The sequence below is a fragment of the Crocodylus siamensis genome, chromosome 4 (genome assembly GCF_052110815.1).
Source record: "Crocodylus siamensis isolate JL-2025a chromosome 4, ASM5211081v1, whole genome shotgun sequence".
In the NCBI taxonomy this organism is placed as follows: Eukaryota; Metazoa; Chordata; order Crocodylia; family Crocodylidae; genus Crocodylus; species Crocodylus siamensis.
In genome coordinates, this window is record NC_143398.1 from 206,262,854 (window position 1) to 206,289,210 (window position 26,357).

At 39.4% G+C, this 26,357-nt stretch overlaps 1 protein-coding gene across 5 annotated transcripts in view; it reads right to left on the reverse strand.

Moving 5' to 3' along the window:
- UBR3 (ubiquitin protein ligase E3 component n-recognin 3) overlaps positions 1-26,357 on the reverse strand; it is a 261,968-nt gene that overhangs the window by 4,411 nt on the left and 231,200 nt on the right. For all 5 annotated transcript variants that reach the window (XM_090045497.1, XM_090045496.1, XM_090045495.1 and 2 more), the window contains 6 exons: positions 17,271-17,395; positions 11,888-11,995; positions 10,719-10,844; positions 6,310-6,486; positions 2,825-3,034; positions 1,041-1,180 (listed from right to left, as the gene is read on the reverse strand). In XM_090045497.1, coding sequence (XP_089901623.1) covers positions 1,041-1,180; positions 2,825-3,034; positions 6,310-6,486; positions 10,719-10,844; positions 11,888-11,995; positions 17,271-17,395 — 886 coding nt within the window. The remainder of the gene's footprint in view (positions 1-1,040; positions 1,181-2,824; positions 3,035-6,309; positions 6,487-10,718; positions 10,845-11,887; positions 11,996-17,270; positions 17,396-26,357) is intronic.

Genomic DNA, 26,357 nt, shown 5'->3' on the forward strand with positions numbered 1-26,357 from the left:
GGAGTTTTCCTGCCCTTCTCAGAAGCCATCACCAATGGATATGGGACACTGGAAAAAGCAAGCTGGTGTTCTAAGGTGGCACAAGGAACATTTTTGATGATTGACTGAAGCTCAGGATAAAAACTATCAAAAGATTTGGGGTTGGGAAGAAATTTCCCTGAACTCAGAGCAGCATGAACTGTGGGGAGTTCTCACTGCCCTCTTGAGGGTACTTTGCTTATGTGGATCATCTGAAACCCCTGGCAGATATATGTTTATTTAATGGTGCGATGGGATCTGACTCCCAATCCTAACAATTGCGCATCCAGCCATGCCACAAGTGCATCAGATCCAAATCATACCTTTTCTACTTGCCAATGCAGGTGGAATCCAGGAACACAACTGTGCCACAAATGTAATGTCTGTCAGGGGTTTAAGCAATCTGTTTAAGCAGGGGTTTAAGCAATTTCTTCTTGCTATACCAGCTTTGGGCACCAGCTCAGTCTCTCCTATCCTGTGTTTGTGGCACACAATAATTTGATCTTCTGCAGACTGGAATGCTCTGGTGTAACTAAAGTCACAAATCAAAACTTAATGATCCACAATATACAGGGGATCAAGACTAGATTAAATAATGATCCTTTGTATCCTTAAACTTTATAAGATCTATGAAAAATAGCTCTTTCAGGATTGAAGAGAAGGAAGACAGTGAAAACTGTATGTAATCCTCTATAAAGCTTATATCCTATCTCTCTGAATCAATGAATAGTACTCTATGTGGATCAGTAGAAGGCCTGCAAGATGCCACTCTCATTTGTCTAAAGGTGGTAATCCACAGGCACCTTTGCAATTAGCACAACTTATTTAATAAGTTCTTCTTTATTTATTTTACATAGAGAAGGTGAATATAGCCATTAATATAAATATAATTATAGCATTTCAGTTTCTACCCATGTGCTACTTCAGAAGCAATCTACAATAATCAAGCAGCTCTGGTTCACTGTATTACATATACTTAAACAACACAGCAAGATCTAAACATGCTTATGTTAAAATGTTACCTAAGATCTCTGTCTTCTTCACCATGTGCATCTAGATAAACAGAACCCCAAAGGCAAAAGCGATGGCCTCGAATAATGATGATTACAGATGCATTGATCAGAAGAAATATTCCTGTCCCAGCTCCACAGTTTTGAGAGTGCTAAAAGTTATATTTTGGAGGTAAGAGAATAATAATAAAAAGTTGAAAATGTTTTATTGCAAGTGCACAATTTATATATTTAGTCACGTCACTTGCCAATTTAAGAAAGTAAAGCCTGCCCCATACATTTTATGAAGAAGCAAAAATATACTACATATATGTTGTTGTGACACACACACACACACATACACACAATATTGGGATAGCAGCTTGAGAAAATATTAAGCAGAACAAGCTACCCTGACACTCTAATTTACTATAGGGAACTGTAATAACTTGTTATTGGCAGAAACCTATCACTTAGTATGGCAAAATTTTATGTTTAGTGGACAGTGAGAATCAGATATTGTCTTCAATGCTATGAAGTATTTATCTTTATCTTACAAATGGACACTTGTTGCCATACACTGCTCCTAAGCTTTCCTAGCATACTATCTAGAGGGTCACCTTTAAAAAAATATTTAGGATTGGGGGGGTTACATTTTTCATTATTCTCAAACAACATAATCTTTATTAACTGAAGCAATTCATTTTTGTAATAACTTCAGAGAGGTAGCACTACTTTCCACCTGTAAAACACCTTTTATCCAAAGGTATCAAAGGATTCCAGAATAGTATATAAAACTTGCGTCTTTTTTTCATGGCTATTTTTAGGCAAATACATTCAGAGATCAGGCTGAGAAAGACAATCATGGAAAATATATTATTTAAATTAGGTGTTAGGTATGCCCCTTTTGTTACTGTAATTTTGCAGTGAGAAAAAAATTATAGAAGCAAAGGGAAAATATGGCATTGAGACCACATTTTCAGAAGTTCCTGCCTACTACAGGCATTTGATTGTTTCAGGCTCAATTTGACAGGAGGGATCCAATTTGCACCCATGACCTGGCCACCTAAAGTATCTGTTGCAAACACTGGGAGCTAAAGACACCCAGTTAGGCTTCTTTGGAAGCCAGCTTGAGATATCTAGAACAGGGGTGGCCAACCTGCAGCATGGGTGTCACATGTGGCACACGCAGCCTGTGTAGCACACAGCTAGTTGGGGAAGGGGCAGACATTATGGTGGCAGTTGGGGCAGGGAGCACAGGGCAAGGAGTAAATAGCAGAGCAGCAGATAGGGCAGGGAAAGGGGGTCAAAGTGGAATTTAGGGAGGGTGTGTTAATTAATTTGTGGCTCCCCCACCATTGATCTAGGCCATATAGAAACAAACACCTAAAGTCTGAAAATACTGCCCAAGTGACCTGCTCAAGTAACTCACTGCATCAAGCCTGTAGCAATTCAAATATAAATCTGTTGCCCTGAGCACAGGTTGGAATGGTTTTGACACTATGGACTGCTATTTGAAATTTCAGGGTTTATCTTATTGATCATGCATAGGTGTTTGTGCACCTAACAGTGTTAATATTTGCTCGGCATCTTTAAAAAGATTTCATGGCACCCTGGTTGAGAATCATGGTTCTAAGGACTCTCCTCAAGCAGCTTCCTTGCGGGAGGGCAGAACCCTGACAGAGATGGACACCCACTAAAACTTTTAATTAAAACATGTTTGGAGAAGAAAATCCTCAGAAATGAATAAGGGCGGCAAAAATTCTTAGTAGTTTTAAGATTCTCTTACTATCAAATTTGCATTCATTATCTCTTACCAGTACACATTCACAGTAACTCTGTTGTTTGCAGCAAAGTCCTTTCAAGCACACAAATGTACCACAAACTAAACAGACGGCAGGATCTTTGGGGACCTTAGTACAGACAGTACAAGTCTTTCTGTGATAATACTGGAAGATGGTATTATAATTCTCAGGCAACTGAAGGAGACGTGGCAAGTCCCACTTAGGCTCCTGAATAAGCAACGCCTAAAAAGAAAACAAGAAAATACAGCTGTACATAGATTTACTTAAAACCAACAAAGTAAATGTCAATCTTCTTTGAAGAAAAGGAGTGTGCACTTTGAGATTTTATGTTCTTACTGTATTCCACACAAGCTCAATTGTGTCCTGTGACAGACACCTGCCCTCTAGCTGAAGACAACTAGATGTGGCTTTCTATAGCAGTGGTTCTCAAATTTTTGCACATTACATCCCACCTACATAAGGTCAAAAAATCCTGGTCCCACCAGTCAGCAAGCAGGAAGAGGTGGGGGTCTCCCAGCCAATCAAAGCGCACAAAAGCGAAACCAGAAGTCCCATTGTGGCACTTCCAGTTTCACTGCTGCAACCTGAGTCCCACCTAAAGGACTTTCGCATCCCACCGGTTGAGAAACCCTGTTCTATAGCAGTAAGGCTTCCACCCTGAGAACTCTATGCCTGAGTAAGCTGTTCTGTTTACCCAACTTTTAAGGGTGTAACCTGACTACTATTATTTTTTCCCCAAGATGCAATGATATAGCTTTTCTAGACATAACTAATTTCACAGCTAAAAGAAGCCTAGTCTATGCTGAGGAGGTCCTCTAACTATGGTCATCCAGGAGTGGATCCAGGGGGGTGCAGTACCCCCCTTTCAGTTGACCACACTGCAAAAGCAGCAGTTAGGGTCTTTTTTTAAGTCCATGAAACAAGTAAGCATCCTCCCCTCCTCTCCTCAGTGGCCCATCCTCTCCCCTCCCCCATCTATCACTGATGCTATCTCCAGCTGTTCCAGGGGCAGAGGTGGAGTGGGAGCTCCAGAGTTATTCCTGCCCATTCTAGCTGGGCTGTGCGGGAAGTCAAGCTCAGTCAAGAACAGCAGCAGCAGGCAGGTTTTACCCCCCTGACCAGTCCCCCAGATGTTCCCTGCCACTCTGAAAGCAGGCATGGGGGAAGGGAACCTGCCCTTCACCACTGTTGCTAGCCAAGCCTGGCTCTACATGCAGCCCAGTGCCAGCATGGCAGAAGTGGTTCTGGAACTTGAACCCTGCTGCCCCCTTCCCTCTCCTGCTGTGTGTGTGTGTGTAGGGGTAGGGGGTAGAAGCAGGGGTGCAGTCAGCCCCATAGTCCCCTTTATAAAATCCTGGATCTGCCAGTGTGGTCATCAGTGGGTAGTCAATCATATGATTTAATTATTGCTAATCCCCAGTACAGACCAGCAAAACTGCTACTTATACTGAAATTTAGGACCAAGATTTTCAAAAGAAAAAGGTGAAGTTAGGTTCTGAAATTTGTACTGAGCAACTGGCTGTCAACAATTCACATGAAGTCAACTGGAATTGCTGAATACTCCATACATCTGGAATATTAGACAAGCCAATGCCTAATATTGGTTTTCTAATTTTACTGCCTGCTATTATTGAATATCTTACGCTAATTTTTTTTAAAAGAGCCAGCAAATGAGCTGAGTCTACTCAATTTTGCAGTCAGCCTGCTGACAGGCATGTAAATAAAACTGAGTATATTTTTATCATATTCCCGTTTTGCAATTTTACAGGAGTTTAGAAGGCCAGGAATTCAGTAAAATACAGTAAAACAGCAATTGCCTATTTTCAAGTGTAAAAGGTACATATAAACAGTTTTATGACCATGGCTGGCCATAGCCTTTTGGATAAATAAGATCTACTGGGGCAAAAACACTGTAATTAAAATTTAGGGTTCACATTTTCACAGCATTTAACTTAAATTGTACATGCAAATCCTATGCAATTGCAACAAGTGCAACAATATTATGGGTTCTAGAGTCTGTCTCTTTCCTGCCTACCTGGCTCTACAAACTTCAAAAATATTGTTTCAAACTGTGTGGTATTATAATTATTGAAATAGAAAATGAAATGCTGTAATGGATACCTATTTAAACTGACTGCAATTATTTGTTGACCTAGTTTTTCACTACACAATGGATGCTTTCATTGGGGACCTATACAAGTGCTCCAACATGCTCTGATTAGAATGTGCTGGGAGTCTGCTGTGGCGTTCTAATTGGAACGCTCCCAGGTGCTCCAACACCATTTTGAAACACAGGATACTGAATACATGAGGCACTGCAGGTGTTTTAATTAGAGCAGCTCCCAAGAGCTCCCACCACCACCACCCTGGAACATACGTTAAAAGGCCCATCATGTTTAAAAGTTTATTTAATCGATCCAGGCCCTGATATGGTTAAATGTTTCCCTCTGCACCATTCAAAAGCATCTCTTACAGCTCAATCTATTAAAGATCTTTCATTTACTTGACTGTCAGTTTTACTTCTCTTTTCCACATACTTTTCACTTCTCATTGCAAGAGCTACAGTAATCTATTTCAGTTCTTAATCAACATTAGGTTTATTCTTTGCCTCTTTAATTGCTGTGATAAGTAGGTAATCAAGATTTTTGTAATCTAATATTATTTTGCCTTGGTAAGTAAAGATCAACAATGCTGAATTTTAGGATAAACAGTCCACATTTAAGCTATTAACCATATCCTTGGGATAAATTTTCAAGCAATTATTACAGGAATTTATAACTCCCTGACTTTCATAGGTGTTGGGATAACAAATGTAATCAAGCTAATATCCCAGGCTGGAAATGGACTTTGAGACCCCTAACTAGACATAAAACTAGTTTTTTTCTGACACAGTGCCTTGTAAAAAAACCTATCCTCTTGTTTTGTCCATAAAATCTAGAAATATAAAGTGGAATGGGACCTAGCAGTGACCAGATGGAAAACTCTGCCCTCCTTAGAACTCGAACTCTTCTGGGATCTATCATCTTATGGTCTTATGTTCAAGCTAATAGTATACCCATTTTTTGACAGGCCACTGATGCTCTGTTTTCTATCCTCATCAACTTATGCGCTTTCATTTTTCCCAAGTGTTTTAACTGAAAATGCTCAGAATATTGACAGGCAATACAAGTCCAATTAATGAGCGGGACAGGTCATATTTGTTTATTTGGCAGTTTTCTAGAAGGATGCAACTTCTGTAGGATCCTCAAAAAATGCTACTTCAAATACTCATCTCCAACTTTCAGAAAGCACATGGTTTTGAAGTCTTCCTTTTCTTCTTGATAAGATTCCTAACCTGTCTAACCCATATTCATTAAAACTATTTTGTTTTGTTAAAATTTCATAAAAAACAAATTTTAGACGCTTTTTTAGAAACAGAAGTGTATGCGTACATACAGTGTAACAAGTGACTCTTCTTACACATCAACACTGTATTAAGGGGGTTACATTTTACGTACCTTAGCTTGTTCTGGATGCCCATCTGCAAATGAAGCCAATTCTAAGCACCACTGAGATATCATGTCAAAAGCTGGCACTGGCCAATCAAGGCAAGAGGCACTAGTAAACTGATGTGTTGACTGAAACGATGGTAAGAGACCCAGGCAACTTGCAAGAACAGTAAATTCTTCATGTTCCTTTTAGACATGAAATATAAAATCTTAGCTTATTTTGTTATAAACACAAAGTATTACACTATTCTTGTCAATAAATATGCCTCAATGACTTTACAGCTGTCTTGGCAGATCCTGCTTGGAAGAATATTTGGGAGGAATTAATACAAAAAGGCTCTAGTTTTCCTAAAACAATGAGGACTGTATTTTCCAATCCACAAAGTTCACACTTTGCACTGTTTACAGCAGAGACCCTCTCACCTCAGTTTCCCCCAACTAGGGAATCTTCATTAGTGTAAAGATAGAGGCACAAGTCTCTATGCCTGAAGATTTTGGTTCCAATGACAAAGAGAGAAACAGTTTCAAGGAAGGAGAGAACAGAGAGTAAGGCTTTGCTACATCCTACTCCTGCAAAAGTCCCTGAAGACCTTACATTAGGGATATAAGTTAAAGCTGCTTTGTTGCAGTGGAGAAGAAAGCCCATGAAATTTTAGCTTACACTAAGTCTACCCATGACTAAAGGAGTACTGCAATCTACAAATTATGAACTAGTTTTAATATTACTTTGATAATTCATGACAGAAGCAAATAAATGTTTAGGACTCCAATCCTACATGTATATTCTTAACTTTTTACCATGAGAGCACTCAAACTAATTTCAATGGAACTAATCACTTGCCTAAAATTAGCTCGTATATCACTTGCAGAATTCTGGCCTAAGCTAATAATTAGAGAAAAGGACAATAAAAAGGTAAATTAAGGCCATAAATTTTAGCAGAGAAAGTGAATGGAATAAGAAAACATAGGGGAAGGTGACCAAAAGAAAAAAGTGAAGCATTTATTAATGAGTTAGGGTATGTCAAAAAATGCTCACAGGCTTGCAAGAAATATATTATTAAAGGAGAGAGCAATATTGATAAGGTATAACCAAGGGTAAGAGAGAAGAGGCTTCAAATTAATAAATGACAGGACCAGATTATAAAGTGAAGTTAAGAATATGTACAAATGGAAAGAAAACTTATGTTGGAGAATGTAAAGAAACATGCACAAAAGATTAAGCCAAATATTAAGACATTTTGCAAGAATACAAAATAATAGAAATTGGCAAAGGAGATATTACAGCTTTTTAACAAATGCATAACTGATTGGCAGAAAAGATACTGAAGATACATGACTGGCTTTTAGAAGGAAAGAACAGGAGAGTAGACACATGCCAGAAACTAAACTAAAAATAAAATTATACACTACGTAAAATCAGGACCATTTCCAAGCACATATGAACTGAAATGCCTAGCAAGCATCTGGCTCCAAGTTAGAACAAGAATCATTACAGTATTCTGGGTTGAAAAGGCCACAAGGTAAACTCTAGCAAATACAACTGATGAACTTATATATGGATAAAAATGACCTATTACGAGGATCTTTCTGTCAATAAAAGATTGCTCTTTCCCGTCCACTGTAATTTTAAAAAGCAGTAAGAATAATTTAATTCTATTTCCATGATGATCATTTCACTAATATATATTCTTGATAAATTCTAAATACTTGTCCTAGGTTCTCTATTTAATTTTATTTTCCCCTTTTACTTCAGACCACTGTCCCTCCCTCTGCCCTCTTATGCCAATGATGGCCAACTTTCTAGGTAGACATACCACCTATTAAACCCTCTGCCTTCACCAGTGCCATTCCAATCCCCTTCCCCTAGCCAATCTGCTGCTTTCCACACTATCTACTGCTGTGCTGCCCGTCCCCTTCCCAGTCTGCCATATGCCACACACAGAGGCTGCCCATGCCACTAGTGGTTGGCCACCCCTGGTTTATATGATTACAAGTATTTGAAAGGCATATACCCAATTGATCTATTTCTAGAAATAAAGCTTGTTGAAACAAGAGCAGGAGCTATCTGTACTGGGGAGCAATGGAATCACACATTCACATGTACATGCTGTAGTCCTATGGAAAGAGGGGGTACCTTGGATTGGTGGCTGGCAAAACTGTCCATAACTCCATCTAGTTTGGGGTGGGCAAAATGTTGGATCTGGCCAACGGCTCAACTCCATTTCCCAGCAGCCCCTGCCCATGTTGCTGCAGCAGATTTCATGAAGACCCCACCAGCAGTGGGGCCATGACAGCACAAAACAAGGGTTTCCAAGGAGACTGGCCCCAGCAGCACTGCCAGGGCATGCAGCTGGGTGGGGAGCTGCTCCGGGGCCCAGCCTGGGATCTTGTCGCGGGGACACTGTGGTCTAAAGCTGGGGGAATGGCATGATCCACTGTCTGCACACCTCTGCTTGGGGTGTGCAGGCAGCAGATTGCAGTTTTGCCCCAGCTCTGGACCATGCTGTGACCACCAAAATATCCTGGCCCCAGAGCAGCTCCCCACTTGGGTGCATGCCCTGCCAATGCTGCTGGGGCCAGTCTCCTTGGAAACCCTGGCCTTGCACTATCACAGCCCCGCCACTGCTGGAGTCTCCACAGAAACCGGGTGCAATGACATGGGCAGGGGCTGCTGGGAAATGGAGTCTACTGAGGGCCTGATTCAGCCCTTGTCTGCCCCAATCTAGAGTAGGTGAGCTTGCAAGCACGCATAACTAAGTATAAACGTAAAGAAGAAAAAACACTTCTTCCATGAATTCCTGGAACAGATTCATCCTGAAATGTTATGTGGTTGGTATTTGCTTCAAGCTATTTAATTCCTGTAAAATTTCATTGAAACAGGTCCACTATTTTTGAAGAAGGGACTAACCTATAACAAGGCCAGATGTTTCTAGAATATTTTGGCTTTTATGCAATTTTGGTACCTAACTCTCTTAAGTCACCTTGGCAAATTAACTACAGCTACAAGCTCTTTAGGGCAGCAGCTCTCTTATTTGTATTTCTTGTGCATCTCAAAGCTTGCTGTCAGCACTTACTAAAAATGTTCAGTGCATTCATTTTTTAATTCTCAATTGGAATGCGGCAAAAAACTTTATATTCACAACCAAATGTGAGAGTCCATGTATCAACATTTAATATTTAAGCCCCTCTTATAGCAATGGTGACAGGAAGCCAATTGTTTCCTCAATACATCTAAATGTTTAAATGCAGCACATTCTTTATTTTCAAGTCCTTTATTTTTCTCATAGCAGAAAAGCAAATGGGGCTAAGCCCGTAAATGCTCTTCATATAGAACTTTTAACTTTTAATGGAGTAAATGTCAATAAATTGGAGGAAATTACGTCCTGGTTTCACTTCTGATAAAAACTAAATATAATCCTTTAGAAATTATAATAATCTAGCACATGGGTGTCAGACATATGGCCTGTGGATTCGACTTGACTCATGGAGCCCTATGATCCAGCCCACAGGTCTTGGACAGATGGCACACAGGCTGGACCTGGCACTGCAGCAGCACAGGGAGTTGATCCAGGGTGCATGCTGCATGCAATATCCACAACAGACGCACCATGCTGGCTCTGGGCCTGGTCTGGATCAGACTGTGCTGGAGCCAGTGCACAGGGCAAGTCTAAATGGAGAGCCATGACAGCATGCACCCCATGCCACATGCAGCACGCATGGCCTGTCCAACCCAATGCACTGCACATAGCATGTACTGGCCCTACGCTGGGGCTCACTGTACAGACAGCACAGGGGGTAATATGGGGCATACACTGCATGCAGCACCTTGCCGGACTGGTACTGAGTGCTGGCTCCAGTGCATGGTCCCAATCTGGCACGCAGACCAGCCTAGCGACCCTTATCTGACAACCCAGGTCCAGCATGCTAAAAAGCAGTGCTGTTTAATTCTTGCTGGAATAGCATAAAGAGAAACATTCTGTGGATTTTATGTGTTGCCACATAGCTATAAAAATAAAGGTGAGATATTGTGACCAGTAAGTGACAGAATCCTTCTTTATTTAAAATTCTATTTACATACAACAGAGTCCAATTATTCCTGCATATGAATATTCTTTAGACTTCCATGAGTTATGCAAATGAAAAGGAAGGATCCAGCCTATAATATAGACCAAAGCTCTACCCATGACTCCTGATACTACACTAAAAACAAATATCTTGAGCCTTACACCAATGAAATCACTTATTTAAATGCATCTTTAGTCTGCTAGGTGCCAACCAGGAAGTGCGTTACATCTAAACAGATATACCTGTGGCAATACAAAACACTGAAATTCTCAATTATTCTGTAGGTGAGACACATTCCCCAATAATGATATGCAATTTAACAGAAAAAACTCTCAGACCTCTGCTTATTGTACCTGGCAACTGGGTAAATCCCCTCCAAAAAGATGGTGTTGAAGAAGGCTTGTGATCCTGAGGAAAGGCAGACAGAACTGCTGTAGGTAACACTCTACTGATTGAGGAGACCAAACACCAGGGCTAATCTACAGTGAGATGAAAAAAGGTCATATTAAAATTCTGCTTTGGCTACATCCACTCCTAAACAAGTAAGTCTGATACAATTCAGGTTAAAAAGTGTGGTGTGTTGTACATTACTTTTCAAAGGATGTAAATTCACTACTATATTCAAGTCATTTAAGAATATAATACCTTCAACTTGGACATTTTACAAAGCAACCTCACTGTAACAGATGTAATGGCTTGTGGGCCATTATAAAACCAACTCTCACAATCTTTTCTAATAACTTTTTTAATAAGGAAATATTCACCTATAGATCATGTCAGAAAAGAATTCAGACTGACAAATCATGTCCAGAGGAATGGGCATTGCACTGGAAAAAAAATTGCAACCTCAGTTTTTTGTATTGTTTGTTTCAATACAATCAGAAATCAGGTTAAGAATGTATAGAGTCTAAAATGGGATAAATATTGGAGAAACTGTGGTCAGAGGAATTTTTATGCATAGATGGTGAAACGTCCAGTCACCAGGGAGTATACTTGGAATTAGTTCTTAATCAAATATTTGTATTGCTTGGTTTTTGTCAGCAAATAATAATAATCCTTTGATAATCCTCCTGAAGCTTTACTGCAGAAAGAACACACTTCAAAATAATGAAGACACAATTTCTCCTCTCTTACTAGTCACTTTGCGTCCAATTTCACTAGAAAAAGAAAAATCATCTTCATATAGGAGACTTATGGCATAATATGGACAGCTGTTTTTATAGACAAATTAAGATATCGATTAAGTACCCACACCATATACATGGGTCAAGAAGATACTTAAGAGACTGTAGTTTCACTCAGTTTAATAAAATCACCAGGAACACCAGATCCTGAATGATATCTAGACATTCAGTCTGTAATATGGTAACACCCTTATAAACAAAGTAATTTGATGATCATATACGGATTATGTTTCTCTAAACCAACCTACAGCTGTTTTCATGATTATATTGTTCCTGATAACATAATGATTTGTAAACCAACTAAAACTTCCTAAATAAAAATTTGTTAAAAAACATACCATGGGTAATTCATCAGTTTCTCCTTCCACAAATATCTTCCCTTTAGAGAGCTCCCTAATCACATGACCCAGCAATGTTTCCCAAGACTTTTCTCCATTTGCTGTATTCTGTGAAAAAGGCAGAAGAAAATCATGTTACAGATGCCATGGAGTGACTCTTATAAACACATTTTGTATTGAATGGATGATGTTTTAAGTATAAGTAAATGCTACAGAACAGTACACAATATTTAGGATTCAAACCAATATTTGGACAGGCAAAAGCTAAAAAATCCAATGCAATTCAGGTGCAATATATTTAGCATGCACAGTGAAGTTAAATAGCAATTCAATTGTCAAATGCATGCATTACATACAATATGACTGTAACAGAGGGCCTACTGGGGCCGATCTCCGCGTGGCCCGCCTGCCTGTTCTTGGGCAAACCGCCCACCTTCTCGCCTGCCACGTCTTGGTCTTAATTAATTAATAGATGTAATTAAATGGGAGGCTGCCCATTTACTGCCCCACTGATAGGAGGCGCTATCTGCAGCTCCATTCCTCCCCTACACAGCAGCCCAAGCATCGCAGACGACATCATTGTTCTCATACATGCCAGTTCCCCACGATGGGGCCCAGAATCCTGCTGTAGGACCCCCAACTGAGTTCCTCCCTTCAGGCACACTCTGCCGTCATCATACCGGGCCACAAATCTCCCTGCCATCCGTTCCCCTTCAGGTGCGGTCCCCTCAGTGGGACCTTCAGCTCACACTAGCCCCGGCCCACCTCCAGGCAAGTAGGGACCCCAGGCCCCTGGCTCTTGGGCGTCCCTCTCAGTAGGCCTCCTTGCTCTTCTGACCCTCCTGGTCCTGGCCCCCACCTGGGGCAGTCAGGGGAAGCTCTGGCAGGCCTCGAGATATGACCCGTACTCTTTTCCCGGGGTCCCCCTCTCTGGGTCCTCCTTTACGGATGTGGGGAGCTGGGGTTACCTCACACCATGACTGGTGCCTCAGGGTCTCACAGGGGACTCTTACTTCCCCCCTGGGCAGGTCATGGTGTTAATACTGGTGTTATATTCAACCCAAACTATGCCTCCTTGCATTGGAGGACTTACTGGGGTCAGGACTCAGCTCTCTCTCTCTGGCTGAGCCCCCTCTCCCTTCACAGGCCTCCATATGCTGCCCCCCTCACACTGGGGGCTCCACACACTCGTAACTCCCCCTTTATTCGGGGTCTCAGGGCTTCCCCCCACAGGTGGGCTCACGTGGCTGTAGCTATGTCTGGCCCCAACTCTCCTCCTCTGAGTCTCAAACCCCCACAGGGCTCAGGCGGCCTTGGCCACACACGGCCTCCAACTCTCCTCCTTGGGGCTTGCACCCCCACAACTACCTCTGGTGTACGTGACCCACCCTAAGGTGAGGGCTAGGGGTTAAGGCACCCCGAACTGCCTTTCACCGAGGTGATCACTGGCCTGGCATTTCCTCAGGGCTCCCATGCCACTGGGAGCCCCACCAAGCCACCCACTCCCGGCAGGGTGTAGTTTCCAGTCATACCTAGGACCAGGAGCCTCCTACCATCCCCTACAGCTCCTCCCTTACCTCTGGGTGAAACTCGGCAGCCTTCAGGCCAGCCAATGTTGTTGCCTGACCTCCAGCAGCCAAACTGCCTTGTTTATATAGACAGCCCTGAGTCTAAAATGGGTGCCCTCATTAGGCACATGGAGGATGCCAGCTCCAGGGCCTTAAAGTGGCAGGCACACCTAATGCCCTGCCACAATAACGACAATTTCTAATAATGTATTTCCCACTTTTCCTGTATGATAATAAAAATGCTGGTTTTAAAATTAGAGATGATAATTTTATGATTTATCATCACAGTTTAAATATAATTTAAACTTGAAATAACCCATTCTAAAAAAGTAATTCCCTATAATGTGTTAACACAAATGAGAAAAGAAACATTTCCCATTTACACTAAACAGGGAAGATGCTATGAGAAAATGAAATGCTGTGTACAAAGTATGGGTAATATTTACTACAGGCAAGAAAAAAATTATTCAGTGGAATTATTTTTTAATTGGTTACTTAGACTTGTACCATAGTAATTATGACTTAGTAAAGCAAAGCATTTCAGGAAACAAAATAAGCCAAGGTGTCTCCATAAATATCTTCCTTAACTTTATATCAAAATACATACAAATAGTACTAATATTAGATAACAATGTTAGTGTATGTTAGTATAGTATAACACAACTACCAATGAGACATAAGGATGATTCTTTAACTACAAAAACTAAAACAAAACAAATAAAATGGGCTTAAAGGTTTAGAATACAACGAAGTATAAAACTGAACAACAATTTCCTTAATGTACAAAAGTTATAGTTATCTCTGTCCATCAGGCAGAACGTAAGGCAAGATGGCAGCTTAGAGACTAACTGGTTCACAGAGGCATGAACTTTGGTAGGCAACAGCCCAATTCACCAGATGCTATGAATGAAATTGCAGAAAGAAAAGGTTTTAAATAGAAAGGGAACAAAGAAAAGGGGTGGGGGGTGGAGGGAAAGACGGGGAGGGAGTACTGCTGAGTAGCAAAAAGTGGGCTGAATAGCTCAAAAAGAATAAATAAAGCAGTTAACACATTTAAGGTAAATTAGTGGTTAATAGCTGCAGGTAAAAACTAGCCCAAGTAATAAAAATCTATATTTTGTGTTCAGACCATGCGTCACACAATCCAATCTGTGGATGATTTAGTGTTCTACAATTTCACATTTGGTTTTTAAAGTTTTGTTGTTTAACGATAGCCACTCTGAGCTCAGTGAAGGAATGTCCAGGGAAGTTAAAGTGTCCTGCCACAGGCCTTTTTTGTCTTTCTGGAATCAATGGCAAATCAGTGTAGATTCATTCATTTATGTAGCAATTGCCCCATCTGACCAATGTAGACAGCAAAGGGGCACTGTAACCGGGTGACAGCATATATGACATTAATAGAGATGATGTGGTCTGCATCAATGATGGGACACAGCTAGCATCTGGGTCTGTAGCAGGCTTGCTGCTGGCTTGCTGAAAACTGGAGTTAGGTAGCCTGTTGCTAGAGAGATGTTGTCTGAGACTGGGAGGGTAAGGAACGGCTAATATCTGTAAGCCATGAGAGGTTTGTCCCCTAACCTTGAGATGGCTATCATTTTTCAGCAGGGGCTGCAGATCATTGTAGGTGATGATGAGATGAATTCTGCTGTCCTTGTTACAGGGCTGGTATTGCAGCAAGTCAGAGCAGAGTGGCTCTATTATTTTGAGTAACTATGGTTTTGGGACTGTATTATAAGTGTAAGGACCTGGAATAGGGCTTCCTAAATTGTGTATCCCAGTCAGTGGGATTACAGCAGCTATGGTTATAACACAGACCTTGGCTGTAAACAATGGATGTAGTAGTGTGCTTAGGATGAACACTGGTGGCACAGAAATAGCTGTAATGGTCAGCTGGTTTCTGATACAGCATGGTAGCGATGTAGCCATACGAAGTTTCACAGTGGTACCCAAGAAATGAATTTGCTGGGTGGAGCGTTAAGAGTCAGTTTGACAGAACAATGGAAATTGTAAACATTCTGATATATCAGTTTTCATAACTCACTTTGGTTGCAATTCCCATCATGTGAATTCATTTCCATGCAAGTCGTGGAGAGAAGGAACAAAGGACTAGCCCTTCTCATTACTTAAACACTTTGCTCAGGCCTAAAGACAGCAGTTCCAAAAATCTATTGCAAGTCTTTCCTTCTGAGAACTTGATAAAGAGATGTTTCCTCCCTACTCTATGTGTACTCTCTCTCAGACTCTGTTATCCCTGTATGCCTTTCTTCTGACCATTCATTCTCAGCTACCATTTTCAGTTTATTATTTTCTCTTCTTGTCTTTTTAATACCACTTTGCAGTCTTTTTTGCTTATTTTTTAATATTTCTCTTGTTTCTCTTTTTTTGCTCTGTTTGATTTACCTACACCAAACACAAGTGATGCACAATGACTTCCCACACAATACTGTTAACATCCAAAGACAAGCATGTCAATCAAAATTCCAGCTTTTTCTTTTTGTAGCAAAGAGAATATACTAGTGCTAATTAATTAGTTGGTTATGTCGAGGTTCACCATTTGTGACTGTAAATGCCTTTAAGAAGCAAAGGAAATATTGCTTAATTACTCCCTTCCTTGGTCCAAGAACACAGTTTGGTAAATTATGTCATACATTGTTTACGAGTTGTAAATACTTCCATACTGCTATAAAAATTGGAAAATAGTATTATGTTTATTAATAGTATGTAGCAAACCCACCTATGGTGTGATGTAATTCTTTATTTTCATACAATCTAATATTTCATCATAGATGACAACTGAAACATTTTAAACGTATGTTTGGATAAAGCATGTTCCTTTCTATTTGTATTTTATGAAGGGTAAAAAATACAGCCTATATTTATCAAGCTGACTATGAAAGAATACTAACTGGCAGTATTATTACCTATTTCAAGTGCTCTGTCACAGATTTAAACCTGTAAAATTGGCCATCACTCAAGTCACATTCAGATAAAAAGAAAAACGTACTGATCTTATGTGAAAAGTATCAGGGCAATATACACTATTAAGAAAAAAATGCAACACCCCTGCAAATCCAGCTAAGAATAATGCAACACCCATTCTATTGCCACAGGGGTGTACCACTTGCAGTGAAAAACTCCCAAGCCCTTGGGATCTTGGCAGCCACAATCCTAAGGGTCTAGGGGTGCATGAAACCCCATATGCCAAGCATAAAGCATGATGGGATCTAATGCACGATCCTACAATTGCATCTTACAATTGCAGGTGTGGGCATGACAGGAAGCCTAACTGTGTGAATTGGGCATTAGATCCCACTGCACCTTTCTCTGCATATGTAGAGGGGAGCTAAGTGAAACATGCATATGGGTTTCAAAAAATGAAAATCAGAATTAGTATTTGTATAATTAAAATAGTAGTAAAAATGTTTTTATTAACACTTTTGTAGATGTTTGTGCTCATGACAAGGGGAGACTGGAGACAAGGTGGCATTGTGCAAGCATTTATACTCAACTCCACTAAAACCCCTCAACTTATGGAACATTACAATACTTTCTGCATATTACAAACATGGCTGTATATTCATGCCTAAACATGTAGTTTTAGTTCAAGTGAACAAATATCCACTAAATTAAGCTAAAAACAGATCAAATTAACTCACTTTGTATTTATAAAGCAGTTGAACCAGAGATAAAATTCCAATGAAAAGAAGGCCATATTTATTTTAAATTTACCATTGAAAGATACAGCATCCTAAAAATGCTTCATACATTTCCTAAGCAAATCTATTAAATGTATGGTCTTTAGTAAACTAACCAACCTTTTTAAGAGCTCCTGAGTTCTTCCATGCCATCCTGTCTTCATCACTACATTTAATAGAAAGTGCTGCCAGGGCTTGAGTATACAACAGTGTAAACAGCACCTTTATAATGCAGGTGAAGTGTTCTATAAAACAAACACAAATCATTAGTTTTCAAACTTTTTATCCAACATACACTGTCTCTTCCAGTTTATATACAGAATGTTTCTCAAATGCATGCTGAATCCAGCATGAAAAAGTACCAAACTTCAAAACACAGAACCATCTTAAAACTGGATATGTTGCTTTTAAATATCTTACCTTGACAACCTGAAAGACCTATAGGAATTTTTACATGTGCACCAGACGCAGCACTGGGCACTTTTAATTAGCAAGCCACGCTAGTTAAAAGTGCCTGCCGCTGCATCAGGACCCGGTGTGTAAGTTGCGTAGTGTGTGTCAATGCCGAGAAAATGGTGATGTGCTTTGAACTAAAGCACAATGAACATGTCTTAGTTCAAAGTGTACCATTGTCATTTTCTCAGCACTGACACACACTGTGTTACTGATACATGGGATGCATGAGGCTGCCGGAGCGCATCAATTTATGTGCTCCAGCAGATTCAATTAATCGAGTTGCCTCTAACATGCTGGATTTCTAGCACATCAGAGCAGACTTGCCACGTGTGCAAGTGCCCTATAGTTTCTGTTGTACAGAATGCACAAGCATTCTTGCACTGGTCTATAAATTTATCTTAACCTTGACTGGGAGAAACTTTCTTTGTGGCCTTAGTGACATTACAAAATTTTGTCCTAGAAACATAGAAAACATGGATATAAAGGAGCATAAAAGAGTCTTCTAAGTCCATCCCCCTGCCCTATGGCAGTTTTAATTTAAACCATGCCTGACAGATACGTGCTTACCCTCATCTTAAAAACCTCTAACAACAGAGTGAATCTATAATCTCCTGGAATAATCTACAACCACTTCACAGCCTTTCCTGGTCCCCTCCCCCTCACTCCTTCCTCCTCACGCTCCTCCTGGAAATAGTCATGTGGGGCAGTTCTGCCTGTTCTGAGCACCTCTGTTTCTGGGAGACACCCTGAAGAGTCAGACTGGGAAGGGCTGCAGCTTAAGCAGGCACTTCTGTCTGCTTTAGGCTTAGCAGATAACCCTAATGAAAGCAGAAGCCTACACTCATACTGCAGCATTTCCCAGTCTGGCTTTGCACAAGGCACACAGGGCACTTATGAAGCATGCTCTGAATCTAAAAAGGTTGACAATCACTGATATAACATGACCCAACAGCACAGTTGAGTTAAAATACACCCTTCCAAAGTTAAGGGCCAAACAAATTTTTGTGCATCAAACAAGATTAAAGGGATTTGGAATTCAGTGTTGTGTTCTCTCCCTCCTCTCATATCCAACATTCAGGCAAAGCTATAGGGTTTCTTGGGCACATAATTCTATGTTTGACTGGCTGATTCATCTCTGAACTAGTAACAGTTTTTGTTTAGCAAATGCTAAAGAGAAATTGAGGCAGACAAATCTATGAATTTTGATACTCTTTTAACCCATCTGAACAGAATATACTTAGTAAGCACAACTTGCATCTAAATAGTCTTTTGTAACTACATGATTAAAAAGGCAGTAGTTTTTCTATCATCACCATCTGTATCCTATAATAAACAACCCAAAGCACATACTTTACTTCCTATTTCAACACAAATAAAATAATTTGCTTATAATGAACTGCAGAGTATGTCAGGCATTTGTGATGGTTGCACATTTCCCTGAGAGAGTGATTCCCTGAGCTTCTAAGACAACTGAGTCCATGTTAGTTTAGGATTTAGCTCCAGTACTGAAGTCTGTTTACAAAGAGATCTGAGTCAGCAGGACAGTGTACATTAATTTAACACAATGAAGGTATGAATGAAAACACAATATGACTTTGCATTTCTCATGCAAAGACTGGTCCATTCTCCCAAAAGAGTTTTCATAGCCACTATTCTTCAAATACCTTAAGACTCACTGTTGCCATTATGTCTACGATGACATGCCTACCATACTGCATATTTTTATGACCTAGGAAGGTGACCTGTCAGAGGCCTTCTTAAGAATTTCTCTTGTACTTGATTCTACTTTTTATAATAAACTCCAGATAGTACACACAGGAAAATGAAACTGCACATAAGTGATAAAAATGACCATATTCTCTCACATACAATAAATGTATGCCCCAGAGTGTAATAAGCACCTTATTTTTGAGAAACAGAATGAAGAAAAGAGATCGTCCCTTGTAGTAAGTTACTGAGCATTACCACCTAGGGAGCCACACCTTCTTGGCTAAGGTCATTGTTCTAACCCTATCAATCACCAAACATTGGGATTCTGGATTATACTATATTAAAGTTAATTATTAACACTGATAGCATCCATGTGGAATAACTACGAGGTTAGATTAATCATAAAGCCTTAGTATGTCCATTTAAATGCTAATATTGCTGACATTAAAGCTCTGTAATAATGTTGTTGTTTTACTTATAAAATAACTGTTCTCTGCATAATAACAAGGTAATTTTTTGAAGTGCAGAAATATGAGAAGAATGAAGAATTGCCTTCTTAACCAGTAAGTTAAAAACTAACAGTGATTTAAAGCATGTAGAAAATGTTACTTTTTTTAGAGAAGGAATAAGTATTTCCTTTAAAATTTCTAATTACATCTAATTTATATCTGTTTATATTAGAGATGAAATGAGATGATTTTACACATATTGAAGCTTCACTCTACTTTGCTATGCAGTTAAATATAGAGAGACACAGGATATTTTAGTAATAAAAATGCAAAAGTAGAATATTCCATGCATATAAAATTTTCTCAATATAATTTCATCTTTTGCCCCTAATATGCAAAAAAAAAAATCAATATAATCTGTAGGCATGGATATGTTACATTAACTCTTATAAAGGAAACAAATCCTGCTTGTTGCAAATCTATTTGCCACCAAAAGGCTGCTGCTTATTGTAAAACAGCAACCTGCAAATCCTATTCTATTTTTTTTAAATCCATAATATGCAAGAAATGTATTTTGACCAACTAAAGTTAATAAGTTAGTTTTATTAGGGTAGAAACATTCAAAAGAAGTCTTTGTCAATACAGACTGGGGGTCATAGCTTTAGGTTCAACAAAGCTTCAGTGCAGGACATAAGGAAAAGGCCCAAGCTTTGACTAATGCAGCCTTTCCACACCTTTCATATCCTCAGGGTAGTTCTGCTGGCTGCAAAGCCCTACTGGGGGCAGTTCTGCTTGCCAGGGGTCACTGGAATGCTTCCTTTGAACATTAAGATACAGGTATAGGTCTTAAACCTAGAATGGAACTGGTTATATCTAGATAGGTTATGGAAGCTCTGCCACTGGATGTTTTTAAATGCAGGTTAGACAAACTATTGTCTGGAATGATTTACACATGGGTGGTCATGCTTTGAGCAGTTGTTTAGGTGAACCTTTGCAAACCCTTCCAAGCCTACTTTTCTGTGATTCTTTGATGTTTGATGGGGAAATAATGGTGAGGAAAAAAAACTCTCCGGCAGGCTTACATTCTCTCCTTCACCTGTGAAAATATATGACATTTCTGCATCAAATGCATCTTTTCCAAAGCTAATGTCTTCATACCCAAATATCCTACAGTGACATTGTTAAAAAAAAAAAAATCAACTAACCAAAAAACCCTAATTAATGCATTATATTGTTAGAAATATTATTAAAAATGTATTATGAATAGTGTTGGTTAGAACAGCACAGCTGGCAGCTCTCCCTGGTGGGAGGAGGGGGTGGAGGAGAAACTACCAAGGGCTCTTTGTATTAAGGTATCACTCTCTTTGTTTTGCAAATTTACTATCTCTTTGTTACACTAAATCACACTCCCTTTCATGCTTTCTTCATTTTCTCATACAGATAAGAGTAATTGCAATTTTTAATGATCCTGTCCTTGGGACAGAGAGGATTTGAACTTTTGACAACCTAAAGAGAGCTTTCTAAGCATGCGTGATTAGCTAATGCATATAAGCCTATCCGCCCCGCATATTTAAGTAGTTAATTATAATACACATGCGACGGATGACGTGACATCATTTCATATATGTTTGTATGAACCGGAAATGAGTTGTAAGAGTTCCTGCTTTTGCACACGTGCCCAGGAAAGAGGGGATAAAGCCCGCTGAGAAGTTTCCCTCGGGGGCAAAGTGGTCTTTTGTCTTCACTCTAACCCTATTTGCAAATATACCTTTTGTGTTGCTAATAGAGTGTGTCTGAGAGTTCTTCGCCTCCCGAGAAACGAACCGCAGCATTTTTGCTTCAATATTTTTGGGTCATTATTGGCAAGAGCAAGACTTTTGCAGTGCTCTTGCACTGAGTTTTTAAAAAGGCTTACAGCTGCTTTAACCTGTAATTTTTTTAAAAACTGACTCTTAAGTAAACTACATTTCTTTGCTGAAACTATTTGACAGTACCCTTGAATACAGCTCAAGTTAAAACCCCTCAAAGACAAAGTCTATATGGAAAACATTAACAGAGTGCTAACTCTGGGCTAGAATAGATGCTCAGTTCTCAGGGGAGAGTCCCAGCTCTCTCTGAAGAAACCACAAGTGTACAGAAGTTTACAATTTTTCTCTGAGAGTAAAAGGGGCCACTCAGGGAGAAAAATAACTTGGGAACAACCCAAGTGAAGTGGCTTCCCAGAGAATCTCTCTCAGGAGACAGAACTTCTCTACAGGCAGCAGATGCAGAACCAGTCTCTGCAATCCCAGGGTGTTTGGCTTCTCCCCCTCTCACCTCCCACAGAAGGAGGGAGAGCATGTATCAATCTCAGCCAAGCAGGGAGCAGAACACACCTTCTTAGGGCTTTAGACTGGAAAAACCCAGAACTGAAGCAGTTAGGGGACATGTTCTGCTCCTGGCTTGTTCCCTGCCTGAATCACTCTGCAGCACTTGGGTTCAGGGAAGCATAAAAGCATACACCATGCCCAGCTGTAGCTGGGCTCCAACACAGCGTGGGGCAGGGAAAAGACTGGAGGACTCTTCTGTGCATGGCACAGACCCTGACCCCATCTTTCCTGACCCTAATGATCCCTGACTACAGTCCCTTAAAAAAAAAAAAAAAAAGCTTGCAAACCTCTCTGGGCTGCATGCTCTAGGGACCTCTGGCAGCCTAGTGTTTGCACTGCAGGCTCTTTGCTTCCCTGTCTGAACTTCCGTACAGGTAGGTTTTTCTCTCAGGAAAGCAAACATGGGGGAATTTCCTGGATGTTTTGAATGTGTATATGCAGCCTCTAGCACTTCTATAAAATATTATAATTTATTGATAACTCAACAAATTTCTTTTTCTGTCATTAAATATCAAGTTAAATGTCATAAGCTGGAAGGCAACAACTACAATAAGAAAGTTTGCCAAGCAAGTAAATATCAAAGAAAAGGGTTTTATTTAAACTGGAAACAGTCACCTTACATAAACAGCTATTTAAGTTTCAGTCAGAAAAATATTTATTTGGAAAAAACATCAAAAGAACAATGGATGTTGCTATTGAAATGCAAGATAAATCCTGAAAGATATATCAAAGCCTCCCTATACACATAAATATCTTTTATACTGAAAGGAGGCTGCTACTCAAGGTAAGACACACTCTATAGTTAGCCAAGATTCTTATCTAGTGATGAAAGTGAAATATTAATGTTTGCCTGGATACTTTTTGGTACTATTTTGTTGCAATGAACTGAACGTTTATTGTAAAGTTTGTTTTTGGATACAAAGTGGCACCTAGGAGCCAGATTAAAGCTGTAAATGATGAGTGGATGGAAACACTTACTCCTTTGTAACAGGAAATTCCACTGGTATATACCAGTGCAGATGTCTCCTAAACCAGGTAAGCAGGCATTGCACTGGCACACTATAGTTTCCTTTTAGTGCTTTACGTTAGAGCAGCCCTCAAGCTGCTTTTGAATGCTCTTGAAAAGCTGGGGTGAACCCAGAAAGTCAAGCATATCTCTGATTGATCCTCCACCATTCCACTGCCACACAGAGCGCCAAGCTGAACAACATCAATATGTTTGCTTTAAATGACTTGCCCATCACCACACAGGAATTCTATGACAGAGAAAGGGATAGAATCCAATTTACTGGAACACCACAACTACTTTAATCAACAAAGCCTCCTTTCCTGTTCTTGCAGGACACTGCTACAAATGTTACACACCTTCCTACTTCTGCACCTGCTAATAGGGGTTCTAAAGACAACAGCCTAATTTATTACATAATCCTGATTCACTCCCTAATATATGTCCAAATTGTACACTTTATTATGGTTTTTATCAGTGGTAACTCAGTCAGGCTGATATTTAAATCACTCTGAAGCACTTTTGGTGGACATTATTTAATCACACATGCATTCACAGTGCCCTAAATCAAAATGCCAACCATGTCAAACCTACCCATCTTAAGACTTATAAAAAATTCAAAAACTGTTTCACCATTTTGAATGCAGTAGTTCTTTTGCTGATCACACTATATTACCCTTTTAGTCTACTTGTTATAAATTGATGTGACTAGTGCCTGTAAATGCTCTGACCTCCACCAAAGTTTCTCCTGTAATAAAAGACTTAATTTGTGGTGTTCTTTCTTTGTGATGGGTTCAGATCAATTTTCCTCTCACTGAATGAGAAGACTGAACAGTGTAATGGCATTTATTTTCCCTTAATCAATGAAGTATTGAAAAAGATACCAAGACAATCCAACAGATAATACGGCAGTTAATGCAATTCCCAGAGCTATATTTGAAGGGCACTAGATGAAGTGTAAGTCCTCTTTATAAAGTGCTAATGTTTTCCAAAAATACTATGTAGGTACAATTAGATCCCAAAAAGGATGAATAGATTAAATACCACAAGAATAAAGTAATTATAGTTTACCATGGGAATTACAATCAAAGGTACTAATAAATATTTTACAAGTTTTGAAATTGCCTATCCTCCAAATATAGACATTATGGTGTGGAATCCAGTACCAGTATAAACAGTCTCTCTCAAAAAATGAAAAGAAAAAGCGTTTCCATGTATGCTATATTCTTAATCGCACCCAGCTTCTCTTTGTTCTTATGACTTCAAGGTCAGTGTCACTGGATTTCCCATCTTTTCTCCCATGAAATAGGTTTTACGAGCATTCTAGAGACTGGTATATAGGAAAGAACACAATTCACTCACTATGCATTGGCACCTGTGTGTAACATGGCTACTATTTGCTCTGTAATCAAAAATCTGGAAGTAGTGTAGGAAGCAGCATGGTCAGATGTGGATGTTATTCCTGACTCTACCACTGACTTCGAGAAAGTCACTTTACCTTTCAATACTTCTACTTTCCCATTAGTAAAAGTGCAGTGAGGATACTTAAATTTGACGACCACACACACATTGAAAAAGAGCTAAAATTATTACTATTGTATGTTGAACCAAGCTTCCTTCTACAAGTTTAGAGAGCAAGAATTATGGAAGGCTTTTCCTCCTTGTTCACTATCCATCTTTTATTACAAAGTTTTATTAAACCTATTCTGATTTCTATCTTAGTGTGTTATAGAGTTGAAAAAGTTTATATTCATCTTCTCCCTGCCACTTTTCCTTGATCCCCTCAACCACCACAAGTTCTGACAAAAAGCAAATGAAAAACATGTGGATGATGTAATATTTTACAGAACTCTACCGGAAGCTTTGCTCTTAACTGAATGTTGTCTTTCCTAATATAAAAGCACACTTGCATAAAAAGCTGTCCTACCTTCTTAAATAAAATAACCACAGGAAGATTAAATCATTTGCACCTGTCTTTTTTCCTTCCTTGTAAAAAGAACAATTCTAGAGGCAATTTCTGCAATGAGTCTTCTATATTGCAGTTACCCCTAAGTCCTTCTATCAGAAGAACTTTCAGACTCTGATTTTTAAAAATATGTTGACTATAATAAATGGATTATTTCTATGACAAGCTGTTTTTCATTCTTGATTCAGTGTTGACTCTATTTGGATTACCAAAAATTAAAAACTAATGCATTTATATTGCACTGAAATAAGATAACAAAATAAACAGAAAAACAATTACTAAATATACATAGCACCCTAGACAAAGTCCCACTCCCGAGCTGAGAATTAGTGAAACACTTAATAACTAGGCATCAGCTCCCATCGAATGCCCATATAAAGCTTTTATTACCCTTAATGGAAGTTAGGTGCATGCATCAAGGGGACAATAGACCTCTTACTTAGCTAACTGCAAACTAATGAAACACAACTTCATATTAAATTACAGTGAACATTACTGTGGCCAGTAGTGCCTCAAAATTGGGTATATAGTCAACAAGGAACATAACAATTCTGTTGTATTTTTAGCTCCTCTATGCATTGCCAGTGAGCTAACAGGAATATTTTATATAAAGTACTAGAGATAAATAAAAAATCATGGATTCAAAAGCTCTGAATCACCTCATCCTGGAACAAGTATTGACTACTGACAAAATTAGCCATGCAAAACTGTTTATAAACAATAAGCATGTGTATGCATGAGAAATGCAATATCTTTAATTCTGATAATGAAAACTTTAATTTATGATGGTCTATATAATATTTGATTCAGTTATTCTACAGTCTGCCTCCATTACAGTTCCTGTATTACAGCAATTATCATCTTAGCATGCAACCTCCTATTATATGTGATTGCTGCAATTTGAACTCTTACATTCAAAATAAATTACTATGTTGTACCCTTAGGTACCAAGTTCAAATTTGAAATATTGAATTGCCCCCTTTACAGTGAAGAGATGAAGGTCATGTAAAGGACACTTTTTCCCCAGTAAAAAAACTTAATAGTTTTTCCTCGGCCCTTGCATCTTTACTGTATTAGCTGACAGATAAGGTGGGAAGACAGGGGACACAGATAAGCCTGTCAAGCCACAACAAAAATTTCCGTTCAATGCCACCTAATGTAGATAAGGTAGAGTAATTTTAGAACCACAGCAGACAAGCTCTGTCTTTCTGTGTTAAAAGCCACCCGGAATCCATACTCACATATATAATC